Source organism: Opisthocomus hoazin, chromosome 2, assembly GCF_030867145.1.
Source record: "Opisthocomus hoazin isolate bOpiHoa1 chromosome 2, bOpiHoa1.hap1, whole genome shotgun sequence".
NCBI classification, from domain to species: domain Eukaryota; kingdom Metazoa; phylum Chordata; class Aves; order Opisthocomiformes; family Opisthocomidae; genus Opisthocomus; species Opisthocomus hoazin.
In genome coordinates, this window is record NC_134415.1 from 2469481 (window position 1) to 2483973 (window position 14493).

The 14493-nt window shown below is 55.3% G+C and overlaps 1 protein-coding gene across 1 annotated transcript; it reads right to left on the reverse strand.

The window, feature by feature from the left end:
* Nucleotides 1-1509: 1509 nt before the first annotated feature.
* On the reverse strand, nucleotides 1510-11648 carry TBXT (T-box transcription factor T). Its single transcript, XM_075411824.1, has 8 exons — nucleotides 11431-11648; nucleotides 11087-11351; nucleotides 9809-9943; nucleotides 9140-9201; nucleotides 8990-9051; nucleotides 7072-7248; nucleotides 4564-4696; nucleotides 1510-1753 (listed from the first exon to the last, which is right to left on the reverse strand). Exons 1-8 carry the CDS (start codon nucleotides 11646-11648, stop codon nucleotides 1510-1512), a joined length of 1296 nt encoding a protein of 431 aa, XP_075267939.1.
* Nucleotides 11649-14493: the final 2845 nt, after the last annotated feature.

Genomic DNA, 14493 nt, shown 5'->3' on the forward strand with positions numbered 1-14493 from the left:
AAAATAGGAGCACTTCGGTCGCTATTTACATATGGACAGAGAGCGCAGCTGCCGCCTGCTCCCGGCGCCTGAGCACGTGAGCACGCATTGAGGAGTTATTTAAGGAATTCCCTGATACAGAACTTTGCTTTGCTATATTAGGCACTTCGTTACAACAGTTATTTATTATGGCTTACGCAGAACCGTTCCCGTTCCTCGGGCTATGCGCTTGGCAGAGTCAGCGGGAGAGAGACCTGGCCCAGGGCACGCTTCGAGCCAACGTTTTGGGTTAGCCCAGTGTTGTCTAACCCAAAATTCCTGAAACCTGGATCCCATCGCTTAGTATCACGATTTTATCAAGACCTGATCTTTGCAGCAAGTCAAGCAGCCAGCGTATTTTAAAGCTTACTATATCTGTGCTTTTCCCCCAAATTATTGGTAACTAGAGCTTTCCTGCTTACAATAAGCTTACTACTTCAACCCACGCTGCTCAGCGTGCCGTTGGGTGACATCTCCCACGTATGATTGTCTGAAGAGCACACTGTAGGCTGAGGGATTATTTACATATCTTAACATGTAGAAAACACACTTGTAACTTACCAAATAATAAATATAGACCGACAGAGTACAATATTGATATAAAATAAATTAGCATGAATCTCCAGGTGTTGAATTCCCTCCCTTAAGGCCTGAGCCAGAGACCATAAAAAAAAAAACACCCAGCCAAAACCACAGTGATGTTTTTTTAATGGCTCAAACAGGTTTTGGATAGGGCTCCTTCCTCGGCACCGGCTGTTTGAAACGAGATGTTTAGCTAAGCTGGCGGGTATTTGAAATCTATATGATCTATATGATCAAACAGCAAAACTTACCTCTAACAGGTTGGGTAAACAGACTAGACCAAAAATTAATACTGCGTTTATTAGGAAGAAGATCGTTCTGGCAGATTGTCTCGACGTGAATTCAGCAGCAAGGCAACCAGCATACAGCTAAGAACACAACGCATTTGTGATGCAAACACGTGTTAGTGCACATGGTTTTCCAGAAGCTTCACTCCTCAGCTACATTTGTGCATATTTCAGAATGCTTCTAACTAGACGGTTAATAAAAGTCTCCGCGTGACTATAGCTAAAAAAAAAAAATTAACTGGAAAATAAGAAGGAGTAACTTACTCAAGAAAGCTGTCCAGGTAAGAACGATGCCAAACTTCAGGTCTGACTATATCAGAGCACCGAGAAATTTGGAATCCAAGTAAAAATCTTAAAACTTAGGTCTATCCAACTTAAAATAATAAGAAAGTAAAAAAAAAAAAGGACTAAAAGCAGTGAATCTGCTCTCAGAATTGCACGCTCACCAGGTCTGTAAACGCTACGTGAAGGCAGCGACGCGCTGCTCGCTGCGAGAGGTATCGGGCGGACGCTCGGCTTTGCCTGCCATTTACTCCACGTCTCCCTCTTCTCTCCCCCGAGGATCCAGCTCCACAGATAACTCCACGGCCACGACGTCCGTCCCACGGGAGCAGGTCCGGGGTCACAGCGATGGGGGGGTGACGGGCGTCCAGGCGGACGCGAGCCGGGCGTCGTACTGGGGGTCCGGGGGGTCGGCGGGCCCCCCGCTGCCGTCGTAGAGCGGGGACGCGGCGGGGTGCGGGAGGGCGGTGTAGGGGGACGGGGAGCCGCGCAGGAACTGGGGGCTCAGCCCGCCGGACACCCCGCTCGGCTGCGACACCGGCGCGACGGTGCTGCTGCTGACGGACCACAGGTTGGGGTACTGGCTGCAAAGCGGTGAAGAAAACAGGTCAGCAGCGACGCTCGTGCCTGCTCGGGTCACGACACAGCTCCCGGGCTGGGTCCGTGTCCCGGGGACAGGGAATCCCACCAGGGATCTCCCAGCCACTGCGGGGTAGGAAGGGTCCCAGGCAAGGAGGTCACATTCACGGCCCCCCACCCATAAATCTAGATCCAGCACTGCGTGTGCTAGCAGAGCTTCAGCCAAGCTGAGGAACGACCAGGCTGGCCTGAAGAATGCAGAGGGCTGAGCTCTGACTCCTGAGCCACGCCATGTCCTTTCCTCGGGGAATCTTAGAATCATAGAATCGTTAAGGTTGGAAAAGACCTTTAAGGTCACAAAGTACAACCATCAACCCAACACCACCACGCCTGCTAAACCATGTCCTGAAGTGCCACATCCACAAGTTTTTGAGGCCTTCCACGGATGGGGACTCCACCACTGCGCTGGGCAGCCTGGTCCAATGCCTGACCACTCTTGCAGTGAAGACATTTCTCCCAATATCCAACCTGAACCTCCCCTGACTCAACTTGACACCATTGCTTCAAGCCACATGATGGAGGTGGCTGGAAACAGCGGCTGTTAGACCCTGTTTGAACCCACTGCCGTGAGTCTGTCAAAGCCCTAACCCGCCCTGAGTGCCTCTGTACTCAGAATATCTTCTCTGGAGATATTCAAGACCTGCCTGGACAAGGTCCTGTGCAGCCTGCTCTGGGTGACCCTGCTTCGGCAGAGGGTTGGACTGGGTGACCCACAGAGGTCCCTTCCAACCCCGAACATTCTGTGATTCTGTGATTCTGTGGATGCCTCCAGACAGCAGCACAGCCCTCCTAGGACCTTGTTCATCACCTCCTGTCAGCAGGGGAAGAGCTCGATCGGTGGCTGCAGATGGCACGAACACTACAGAAAGGGCTTCTTAAGAGGAAGCAAAGCCTTGCCAGGACCCTGCAGCCTCCACTCTCTCGCTCTCCTCTGGGTACTTAGAGACATGCACACAGATGTGTAAACACACGTGTGAATTAAAAGAAACGAGCTGATTCAAGAGAAACTCTACGAGGAGAAGTTCAGCCCTGCTGTGTGATCCCACACAGTGCTTTCCACCTATCGATCCCAAGCAGTTTAGCAAAAAACGTAAATATTCTTCTTACTTCACACATAGGGGATTAGACAAAAGGGATGGCAGAAATGCCTGCCTTGAGGTCCCACAGTCCCAGTTGTACTGGTTTTGTCTACTGGACAACCCCTAGTGCAGCAGCTGAAACTCGGTGGAGTGTGCAACGGGTAGTAGTACGTACTCCGATCGATAGCGAAGTGTCTGTCCTACGAGGAGAGGCTGAGGGAGCTGGGCTTGTTCAGCCTGGAGAAGAGAAGGCTGAGAGGGGACCTTAGAAATGCCTCTAAATATCTGCAGGGTGGGTGTCAGGAGGATGGGGCCAAGCTCTTTTCAGTAGTGCCCAGCAACAGGACAAGGGGCAACGGGCACAAACTGAAGCAGAGGAAGTTCCAGCTGAACCCGAGGAAGAACTTCTTCCCTCTGAGGGTGACGGAGCCCTGGCCCAGGCTGCCCAGAGGGCCTGTGGATTCTCCTTCTCTGGAGATATTCCAGCCCCGCCTGGACGCAGTGCTGTGCAGCCTGCTCTGGGTGACCCTGCTTGGGCAGGGGGTTGGACTGGGTGACCCACAGAGGTCCCTTCCAACCCCGACCATGCTGGGATTCTGTGATTCTCTCTATGAGCCTGGCTCAAACACAAACGCCTCCCACAAACGGAGTGGTAGATCTGAAACCTCAGCCCTCTGTGGTCAATGGCAAAGGTTTGACCACCTTACATCTACTTCGCTGACCTCGCAAGTTTAGCTCCAAGGGACTGGCTGCAAACTAAATCTCTGCTAAAAGATCCAAAAGGTTAATAAAGAAAGAGTACAAAAAGGGGATTGGGCTAGACGACCTCGAAAGGACCCTCCAACCCATAACGTTCTGTGATTCTGTGAAAGAGGAGAAAAGATACTCTGATATGATCACAAAATGGCAAAGGTTTTCGCCAAGGGTATGATCCCACGCTCTGCCGGCTGCTGCGGCACCGCTCAGGCAAAGAATTACTGCCCTACAGCGTGGAGCAGAGCAAGGGTTTGTGGAGACAGATGGGAAAGCGATGACTGGCTAAAGCAAAACAGATCAAAAATCAACATTTTAAACACCATTTGGCTTAAAAGCAAAACGGAGATGAAGACTGAAAGAGCAACCTCCGATTCAGTGGATGTTCGTCTAAGTGATTTGCAATCCCTCCTCTATCAAATAACGGCTCTAAACTAAAAGAGGGCAGATTTAGAGTAGATATTGGGAAGAAATTCTTCCCCATGAGGGTGGTGAGGCCCTGGCCCAGGTTGCTCAGAGAAGCTGTGGCTGCCCCCTCCCTGGCAGGGTTCCAGGCCAGGTTGGATGGAGCTCTGAGCACCCTGGGCTGGTGGAAGATGTCCCTGCTCATGGCAGGGGGGGTTGGAACCAGATGATCTTGAAGGTCCCTTCCAACCCAAACCATTCTATGATTCTATGAAATATTGCTATATCACACGTATCTACATTTCCAAAACCAAAACATAAAAAAAACCCCCAGTTTTTAATCTGTTTCTTCAAGCTTTCCCTTGTAAATAGTCCTCCTTGGTGCTCCCCCCACCCCCACAACGGCCAGCGAGTCACACATGGCCGTAAGGATCTCCAGTTTGCTGGTGACTCTCCACCTCCTTTCTCAGCCCTCTCATGCTAGCAAGGCTCGACGCGGCGATTCGAGGGGCCCCTACCTGGAGCTGGTAGCCGTGCCGGTGCCGTGGCTCACGGGCAGCATCGTCGCGGTGGGGGGCACCCCTAGAGAAGACCAGTTGTCGTGGGACTGCAGCATGGACAGGCAGGCAGAGGAGTTATCGGCGTAGGCTGCTGGGAAAGCAAGAGAGCACCTGAACCTGGAAAGTGTCCAGCGGAGGGCTACAAGGATGGTGAGGGGACCGGAGCATCTCTACTACGAGGAGAGGCTGAGGGAGCTGGGCTTGTTCAGCCTGGAGAAGAGAAGGCTGAGAGGGGACCTTAGAAATGCCTCTAAATATCTGCAGGGTGGGGGTCAGGAGGACGGGGTCAGACTCTTTCCAGTGGTGCCCAGCAACAGGACAAGGGGCAATGGGCACAAACTGAAGCAGAGGAAGCTCCAGCTGAACCCGAGGAAGAACTTCTTCCCTCTGAGGGTGACGGAGCCCTGGCCCAGGCTGCCCAGGGAGGCTGTGGAGTCTCCTTCTCTGGAGATATTCCAGCCCCGCCTGGACGCGGTGCTGTGCAGCCTGCTGTAGGTGACCCTGCTTCGGCAGGGGGTTTGGCTGGGTGACCCACAGAGGTCCCTTCCAACCCCGAACGTTCTGTGATTCTGTGAATCAGCCCAGATAACGGTGTGGCGTTCAAATGCAACACAGGGCTTGATGACACCCTCCCCGTCACCACCTTGTGAAGAACCGAAAGTCCCAAGGGCAGAGGACGATGGCGTCAGCCACCGGCCGCATCGAGCTGGTGCTGGCATCGCCCCCGCTGAGGGCCCGCTCTGAAAACTGCAAAGCCCTGTTCCTCTGAAGCATCGATGGCTGAAGAAACCGCCTGCAGACCACCGGCTCCTTCAGCCCACGCTCCCTGATTCGGTCGGTGGGAAGAGGCGGGCTCCTTACGCCGTCCCAGTCGCTCTCCCAGGCCACCTCCTGATCTCCATCGCCTACACGGGCAGGACCAGCCCGGCAGCCCTGGGTAACCAGCAGGTCACCGGATCACGCAACCCAGCTTGGAGCTGCCGCGGGCTCTGAAGCCTGCCTTGGCTTGGACTACTCAGCCTGTGCCCAAAACCAGCTGGCCGGCGCGGCGAGGCGTTGGGGAGCCGTGAAGGGGATCCCACGCAGCCACCCATCGCGAGCAAGGAGCTGCTGTGCCAGCTGGCTGGGGAAGGAGAAGAGGTCCCTTGGCGAGCACCAGAGGTGTTTTGGGCTTTTGCTCTGTTTCAAGCCACAAAGCTTGCACAGAGTTTCCGAGATGCAAGAAAAGTCTGCAGAAAGCTGGTTTTCCACTTTAAAATGAACTGTGAAGCTGCATACAAGATGGCTCAGGCTGTGTCTAGAAGCCTCTGCTTTACTTCACAGATCAAAAAATTATTTTTTTTGAAGTGGAAACCTTCAATATGCATGCGGGCTGAAGGGCAAAAATTGTTAACGGGCCTTTGCCAGAAGAAAGAAAAAAAAATAAAAAAGAAAAAAAGAAAAAAGAAAAAACAAAAAAGAAAAAAGAAAAAAGAAAAAAGAAAAAAAGAAAAAAGAAAAAACAAAAAAGAAAAAAGAAAAAAGAAAAAAGAAAAAAAAGAAAAAAGAAAAAAGAAAAATAAAGAAAAAAGAAAGAAAGAAAAAGAAAAAAGAAAAAAGAAAAAAGAAAAATAAAGAAAAAAGAAAGAAAGAAAAAGAAAGAAAAAAGAAAAAAGGAAAAAAGAATAAAGAAAAAAGAAAAAAGAAAAAAGAAAAACAGAAAAAAGAAAAAAGAAAAAAGAAAAAAGAAAAAAGAAAAAAAAGAAAAAAGAAAAAAGAAAAATAAAGAAAAGAAAGAAAGAAAAAGAAAGAAAAAAGAAAAAAGGAAAAAAAGAAAAAAGAAAAAAAAGAAAAAAAAAGAAAAAAAGAAAAAAAAAAAGAAAAAAAAAGTCACTGTTAGAAAAGCCCCGCTCTCCCTTAAGCACCTACGGCGCGAGGCCCTGAGCCTGCAGCCATCTGCCCATTTCTGTGCACAGCTTTTCAACAGCTCTGCAGCCGGCTCAGCTCCGCGTCGTCCCTGCGTCTCCGGCCGTGAGGCATCCGCTGAGAGCAGCCTCCGGGCGCGGGTGCAACGACAGCGACCGGCGGGCAGGACCAACAGAATCGGGCCCGCAGCCACCGCCTGTTAACGAGCGGTGCCGACAGAACCAGACACGCTCTCCATTTCGTTGTATTACCAATAACCAACAATTAAAACCCTCACTTCCCAACTCAAATAAGGAAACAAAGTCGAAGCAAGTCCAAGCTCGCTGGTTCCCAGGATCCCAGGGCACAAGGCACAGCCAGCACAGGGCGATCCCACCCGCCAGCAGCAGGCAGCTCCGCACACCCCCAGTTTTCCCACCCAGACGAGACCGGGGCCACGCACTCGCCGTCCCCACTTCATCGCGGCGCTGGCCCCGAGCCCACGAGCTCCGTCTCTGCGGCATCGCTCCGGACGCCCGCATCCCACCGCTCGCTCCCCATCCTTCCACCGCGCCGACTTACTTGGGGAGCTGTTTCTGTGGGCGTAGGGGCTGGGGTAGGGACCCGGGCGGTGGTTCCTGAGCGACGAGAACCTCTCGCAGCCGTGAGCGGGCGACAGCGACAACGGGGCTCCGAACTGGGGGTGCGGGCTGGCGGGCGGGCAGAGAGCCCCGCTTCCGGGGATGAGCCAGCCGCCCACTGCGGGAAGCGAGAGGGTGGTCAGGGGGGCGATGAAGCATCACCCAGCAACCAGACCCATCACCAAGCAGCCAAGAAGCGTGCTCCGGAAAGGGAACTGAGTCGCAATCGTGGCTGAAAAATCCAAGTCTTTGCAAATTTCCTAAGGAAAATTAGCCAACAGCTTAGCAAAAAAGCCCCGTGCCCAGCTAACGTTATTCCTGCAGTCACGGTTTAACCACAGCGGCAGCACGGGAACGCCGACACGGAGAGAGCCTCCCTGCGCAGGCGGAGCGTGCCCGGCGATCCGCGGCGTCGAACCGCTCTCCGGGCTGCTCAAGCGGCAGCGGAGCCCTGAGGTTTCGCAGGCTGCTCAGCAGAGCTCTCCAAAATGAAGTGTTTTCACTGAAAAAAGAGTCATTCCGACTGCAGCTCCGCTCCGCCCCTTTCTGGGCTGCAGATATTTTTTGGCAATAATCTGTTAAAATGGCAATTGTGAAAACGCTAGTGCTTTTCATCCAGCTGAAAAAAACTTTTTAAGCAAGCACCCTAATTTTTTTTTAAAGTACTTAAACATAAAACTTTAAAAAGTACTTAAAATGTACTTTTTTAAAGTACTTCAAACCCCATTCTAACAATTTTCTGATGTATTTTGAACCAAGCCTTTCTCTCCATATCGTACAGATCTCGCTGTTCCTGTACACAAGGCTGGCTGTCTTCTTTTTGCACGTGCAGGTAACTGCAAGATTATATTAAAGGATTTCAAATTTTGAAAAGGAAAAAATCAGTAATAACTGGATCGAGCATTACAGGGGCATTCCTCACAGGAAAATCATCACAGCCCTACAACTACGTGTAAATCCCTACCCCACAGGGGAATTTTTAGCTAGGGGTAGGAAAGATAAACAACTAAAATCATGTCGGCGCTGCGGGGCGGATGATGAGAACCGTGCCCGTATCGGCTGCTGCCCCGCAGTCCAAGACGCCAGGATTAAAAGACACAATTACCTGTGCCAACAATTAGCAAATGAGGACTATTAGCCTATGAGGACAGGCTGAGAGAGCTGGGCTTGTTCAGCCTGGAGAAGAGAAGGCTGCGGGGAGACCTGATTGCAGCCTTTCAGCACTTAAAGGGAGCCGACAGGAAAGATGGGGACAATCTGTTTAGCAGAGACAGCAGTGACAGGACGAGGGGTAATGGTTTTAAACTAAAACAGGGTAGGTTTAGGCTGGATATAAGGAAGAAATTCTTTACAATGAGGGTGGTGAAACCCTGGAATGGGTTGCCCAGAGAGGTGGTGGAGGCCCCATCCCTGGAAACATTCAAGACCAGGTTGGGCAGGGCTCTGAGCACCCTGATCCAGTTAGCGGTGTCCCTGCTCGCTGCGGGGGGGTTGGACTAGATGACCTCTGGGGGTCCCTTCCGACCCAAAACTTTCTATGATTCTAAATGAGGCCAAGAAAAAGGAGTGGGTTGTTTTCCAAGAGCCGCTGCTTAGGGATAACAGCAATGAATTGTATAAACCGGACTTACTAAAGGATTTCCGACTGTAATGCCGGTGTCCTGATCACACATAGATCATAATGTTTATACAATCATAAACTTGTGTGAACCGCCGTCGTAAGGACTGGCAGTATTCTCCTCCCCAGGAACCACCGAGCCAGCCGGCAAACACCGCTCTCTCCACGCCGCGCGTAACCGAACGGACAAGACGGGAGAAATCGGCGTGACGCCCGCGGTGCGGCATGAGAGGCAACGTACGCTGCGAGTAGCCGGACTGCTGGCTGTCCCCCACGTCCTCCATCGCGTCTTTGTGGTCGCTCCTGGGAAAGGAAACGCGCTGTGTTAGTGGAGAATCTGCTTTGACAAGTTGGGGTAAAGAATCCACGCGTCAGAGGGAAGAGCTCTCACCTTTCCTTCGCGTCAAGGAACGCCTTTGCAAACGGATTGTATTTGATTTTTAGAGCTGTGATCTGAAAACAACAACAAACGTCTTTATTGGCAAGCATCCCCGTTCACCCTCACGCAGGCAGCAGGGTTTGGGTCGGGGCTGTCCATCGAGTTAGCGGAACCGCAGATTTTAGAAGGAACAGAAAGATGAAGAGCTACTGGAGAGAGTCCAGCGGAGGGCTACGAGGATGAGGAGGGGACTGGAGCATCTCTCCTACGAGGAGAGGCTGAGGGAGCTGGGCTTGTTCAGCCTGGAGAAGAGAAGGCTGAGAGGGGACCTTAGAAATGCCTCTAAATATCTGCAGGGTGGGTGTCAGGAGGATGGGGCCAGACTCTTTCCAGTGGTGTCCAGCGACAGGACAAGGGGCAACGGGCACAAACTGAAGCAGAGGAAGTTCCAGCTGAACCCGAGGAAGAACTTCTTCCCTCTGAGGGTGACGGAGCCCTGGAACAGGCTGCCCAGGGAGGCTGTGGAGTCTCCTCTGGAGATATTCCAGACCCACCTGGACAAGGTCCTCTACAACCTACTGTAGGTGACCCTGCTTCAGCGGGAGGGTTGGACTAGATGACCCACAGAGGTCCCTTCCAACCCCGACCATTCTGTGATTCTGAGCAAGGTTAGGCCCATACCTCCTCATTCTGGTAGGCCGTGACGGCGATGAACTGGGTCTCGGGGAAGGAATGGCTGGTGATCATCCGCTGCGGGCCGCCCACGCGCACGATGTGGATCCGCGGCTCGTACTTGTGCAGGGAGTTGAGCATTATCTGCGAGCAGAGGGGTACAGAGCCGGTCAGCGGCGGCGGGCTGCGGGCAGGCACCCGCAGCGCCCGCGTCCGAACGCGTCCCACGGTCTGTCCTTCCAGCAGAGGAGAAGAGGGCGACGGGTGCGGGTAACCACTAAAACCGAAGCTGTGCAGGACAGAAAGGAGCAGCCAGACACCGCGGGCTGTCGCCCGGCCATCCGCATCCCGTCGCCGGGCAGGGTCGCGGGCACGGGGCGATCTGGCACTGTCGGACATCCGCACCAGGAGGATGAGTGTGAACAAGAGGGTCAAAACATCGGGATGTGAGAAAGACAGAACAGCTTTGCTGAAGAGTGTAGCTCAGGAGGGGGGAGAAAAGGGGGGGAGACGCGACCCACCCCAGCCCACCCCGTTTGAAAACAGCAGGGTGAAAAACAGAGTTAAGGAAGGGGGAGTGGTGGCTCGGCCGGATCCCGCTGCCCCGCCAGGACGGGACGGGGAGGGATGGGATGGGGCGGTCCAGCCCCGCTGAGTGAGGCGAAGGCGGCAAGGTGCCGGTCCTGGCCCCAGCGCTGGTCCCGGTCCCAGTGCCCATCCTGATACAGTCCCAGTGCCCATCCCAGTGCCCATCCTGATACGGTCCCAGTGCCAATGCCGGTCCCAGGCCTGGTGTGGATGCCAGCCCCGGTGCCTATCCCAGTGCCAGTCCCAGCCCTGGTGCCCGTCCCAGTGCCCATCCTGATACGGTCCCAGTGTCAGTGCCAGTCCCAGTGCCTCTCCTGGTGCCAGTCCCGGTGTGGTTGCCCATGCGGATGCCGGTCCCAGTGTGGATGCCGGTCCCAGTTCCCCCTCTCGGTGCTGGTCCCAGTGTGGATGCCCATGTGGATGCCGGTCCCAGTGCCCATCCCGGTGCCGGTGCCCACCCCGACACCGGTCCCAGTGCCCACCCCAATGCCGCTCCCAGTGCCGATGCGGATGCTGGTGCCGGTGCCCATCTTTATCCTGGTCCTAGTGTGGATGCCGATCCCGGTGCCCATCCCGGTGCCCGCCCCGACACCGGTCCCGGTGCCGATGCGGATGCCGGTGCCCATCCTTATCCCGGTCCCGGCGTGGATGCCGGTTCCGGTGCCCACCGCGACGCCGGTCCCGGTGCCGGTGGCTTACCTGCCCACCGCCATTGAGCTTGTTGGTGAGTTTGACTTTGCTGAAGGAGACGGGCGCCTTCATCCAGTGGGCGCCGAAGTTGGGGGAGTCGGGGTGGATGTAGACGCAGCTGGGGGCCTGCGGCTCGGGCTTCCCCCCCGGCACCCACTCCCCGTTCACGTACTTCCAGCGGTGCCCGTCGGCCGCCGCGAAGTCCAGCAGGAAGGAGTACATGGCGTTGGGGTCCAGCCCGGCCACGCTCACCTTCAGCACCGGGAACATCCTCCTGCGGGGCGACCACGGCGTTGCGGGGGGCACACCCGCACACTCTCCTCCCCCGCACCCCCCGCACCCCGACCCCTAACCTGCCGTTCTTGGTGACGATCATCTCGTTGGTGAGCTCCTTGAAGCGCAGCCACAGCTCGCCGTCCTCCAGCGCGACCCGCAGTCCCCGCTCCGTCGGGTCCCCCTTCTCGCTGCCCGCCCGCAGCTCGCTCTCCACCGCGCTCAGCAGGTGATCGACGCGGGGGGGGGGGGGCGGCGGGGGGGGCCTGCCCGCCCCCTCCCCGCCCGGGGAGCTCATCCTGGGCTGCGGGGCTTGGCGGGGAGGGGGGGGGGGTCCCCCGCGCTGCCTCCGCTCCACCTCCGCGCTCCCGGCGAGCGGGGCTCGCTGTTATACCCCGTCATAAACACCCCCCCCGGCGACGTCACAAAGCCGGAGTGTGTGGGGGGGGTGCGATGCTCCCCGCTGATTGGCGGGCCGCCGCTTTGATCCGGCCGGCCGGGCCGTGCCATTGGGCGCCCGCGGCCACATCAGAGCGGTGCCCGGGGGAAGGGCCGCGGTGTGAATTGCGGCTGTTTGATGTAAATCCGACCCCAAACGTTGGCACCTCCATCAAAGCCCCCCGGGCCGGGGAAATGGCCCATCCCGGCCCCGCGGCCCGGGCACAGCCAGCCCCCCGCGCCGGGCTCCGGGCAGCCGGCCCCGGGAGGGAGACCCCCGCACCGCACCCCCCCCCCCCCATTCGCCGCGGTCTGCCCGACTTTGAGCCCACCCGGGGGATTGCACCCCGGTTTGCCCGTACAGGCGCTGCCTTCGCAGCCGAGATGCTCGACCTCGGTGGTTTCGAGCCATTCCACCTAAAGAAAAGATAAAAGAGAAAAGACAAGAGAGGAGAGAGGAGGAGAGGAAAGAGGGGGAGAGGAGAGGAGAGAGGAGGAGAGGAGAGGAGAGGAGAGGAGAGGAGAGGAGAGGAGAGGAGAGGAGAGGAGAGGAGAGGAGAGGAGAGGAGAAGAGAAGAGAAGAAGAGAAGAGAAGAGAAGAGAAGAGAAGAGAAGAGAAGAGAAGAGAAGAGAAGAGAAGAGAAGAGAAGAGAAGAGAAGAGAAGAGAAGAGAAGAGAAGAGAAGAGAAGAGAAGAGAAGAGAAGAGAAGAGAAGAGAAGAGAAGAGAAGAGAAGAGAAGAGAAGAGAAGGATAAAAAAGGGAATAAAATTAAATTAAAGAAAATAATAAAGGAAAAGGAAAACAAAGGAAAGAAAATAGAAAAGAGATAGAAAAAGAAAAGAAAAGAAAAGAAAAGAAAAGAAAAGAAAAGAAAAGAAAAGAAAAGAAAAGAAAAGAAAAGAAAAGAAAAGAAAAGAAAAGAAAAGAAAAGGAAAGGAAAGGAAAGGAAAGGAAAAGAAAAGAAAAGGAAAGAAAAGAAAGAGAAAAAAGAAAAGAAAATAATAAAATAAAATAAAATAAAATAAAATAAAGAAAATAGAAAAGAAAGAGAGAAAAGAAAAGAAAAGAAAAGAAAAGAAAAGAAAAGAAAAGAAAAGAAAAGAAAAGAATTAAAATTAAATCTAAAAACCAGACCGATGGTTTAGAGCCATCCCACCTAAATAAAATAATAAAATAAAATGAAATAAAGTGAAATAAAATAAAATGAAGTCTAAAAATAAAACCTAAAAATGAAATAAAATAAACCCTACAACTCAGACGGCGGGTTAGGAGCCCCCCCAAACAGACCCCCCCCCCCCCCCCCCCGACCCCCAGCTCTCTGGCGCAGCGGCTGCGCTCGGTGCCCCGGGAGCCGCCCCCCGCGAGTCCCCGCGGGCCGGAGCGGAGCCGGAGCCCCCCGGGCACAGCCCTGCCCCGGGCTGGGCTTCTCCTGGCGCTGCTCGGCGGAGCGGCGGGGGGAAAGGGGAGGGGGTGATGGGGGGGTGGCCCCCCCGCCCCCGGTGCTTTAACAGCTCGCATTCTCCGGGGCTGCGGCGGGCCGGGTGCGAGGGAAGCAGTTTATTACCTGGCGGTGCGAATCCCTGGATAGAGGGCAGGGGGAGAGGTGACAATGAGCAGGAAGCAGTTCAATGGGGCTCTTTAAACAGTAACGAGTCCTTTCGGCGGGGGCGGGGGACGGGGGGGAGAGCAGCGGCGCGGTGTAAAAAATACGGGTTTCCCTCGAAACGGGCAGCCCCGCTCGCCCCGAACCGCCCTGCCGGGGTTTTTCACATTTTTAGGAGAAAGTTGCGGGGTGCAGGGGCGGACTGCACCCCTGTCCGCACCCCCTGCCCGCACACCCTGCCTGTACCCCTGCCCGCACCCCCCGTCTGAACCCCTGCCTGCACCCCTTGCCTGCATCCCCCTCCCGCACTCTTGCCTGCACCCCCACCTGAACCCCCTGCCTCTACGCCTCTCTGCACTCCTGCCTGCACCCCGCCTTTCCCCCTGCCTGCACCCCTCCCCGCACCCCGCCTCTCCCCCCCCCCCCCCCCGCCCCCAGCCCCGCACAGACCCGACCCTCCGCTCCCCGTTTCACCCCAGCCCCGCAGCCCCGGCTCACGCCCGGTCTCCATCCCGCAGCGCCGTGAGTGACTCCCAGCCCCGCACAGCTTTATCCACCCCCCCGCCTTCCACCTGACACGTCCCCCCCGCACGCCCAGCTCCCGCACCCGCTGCCCAGACGAGGGCGGAAACCCGCTCTGCCTGCGGACCCACCCCCGCCTTCAGTTCCCCCCAAGCTCCTTCTGCCCCAGCACCCTTCTGCTGGGGCTGCTGGTGGTGCTGGTGGTGGTGGTGCTGCTGCTGATGGGGGTGGGGGTAGTTGTGCTGGTGGGGGTGGTAGTACTGGTGGTGGTGGTGATGGTTGTGGTGAGGGTGGTGGTGGTGGTGGTTCTGGTGGTTGTGCTGGTGGTGGTGGTCGCAGTTGTGGTGCTGGTGGTGGTTGTGGTCTTGGTGATGGTGGTGCTGGTGGTGGTGGTGGTGTTGCTGATGGGGGTGGGGGTGGTTGTGCTGGTGGGGGTGGTAGTGGTGGTGGTGGTGGTCATAGTTGTGGTGAGGGGGGTGGTGGTGGTGGTGGTGGTGGTGGTTCTGGTGGTTGTGCTGGTGGTGGTTGTGCTGGTGGTGGTAGTCATGGTTGTGGTGATGGTGGTGCTGGTGGTGGTGG

Bases quoted from the DNA above. Each gene is read 5' to 3' on its own strand.
- TBXT (XM_075411824.1), bottom strand. From the start codon at position 11,648: ATGAGCTCCCCGGGCGGGGAGGGGGCGGGCAGGCCCCCCCCGCCGCCC. The intron at 9,202-9,808 runs GTATGGGCCTAA...TGTTGTTTTCAG, and splicing joins CGGCCTACCAGAATGAGGAG to ATCACAGCTCTAAAAATCAA. The intron at 9,052-9,139 runs GTGAGAGCTCTT...TTCCTTTCCCAG, and splicing joins TTCCTTGACGCGAAGGAAAG to GAGCGACCACAAAGACGCGA.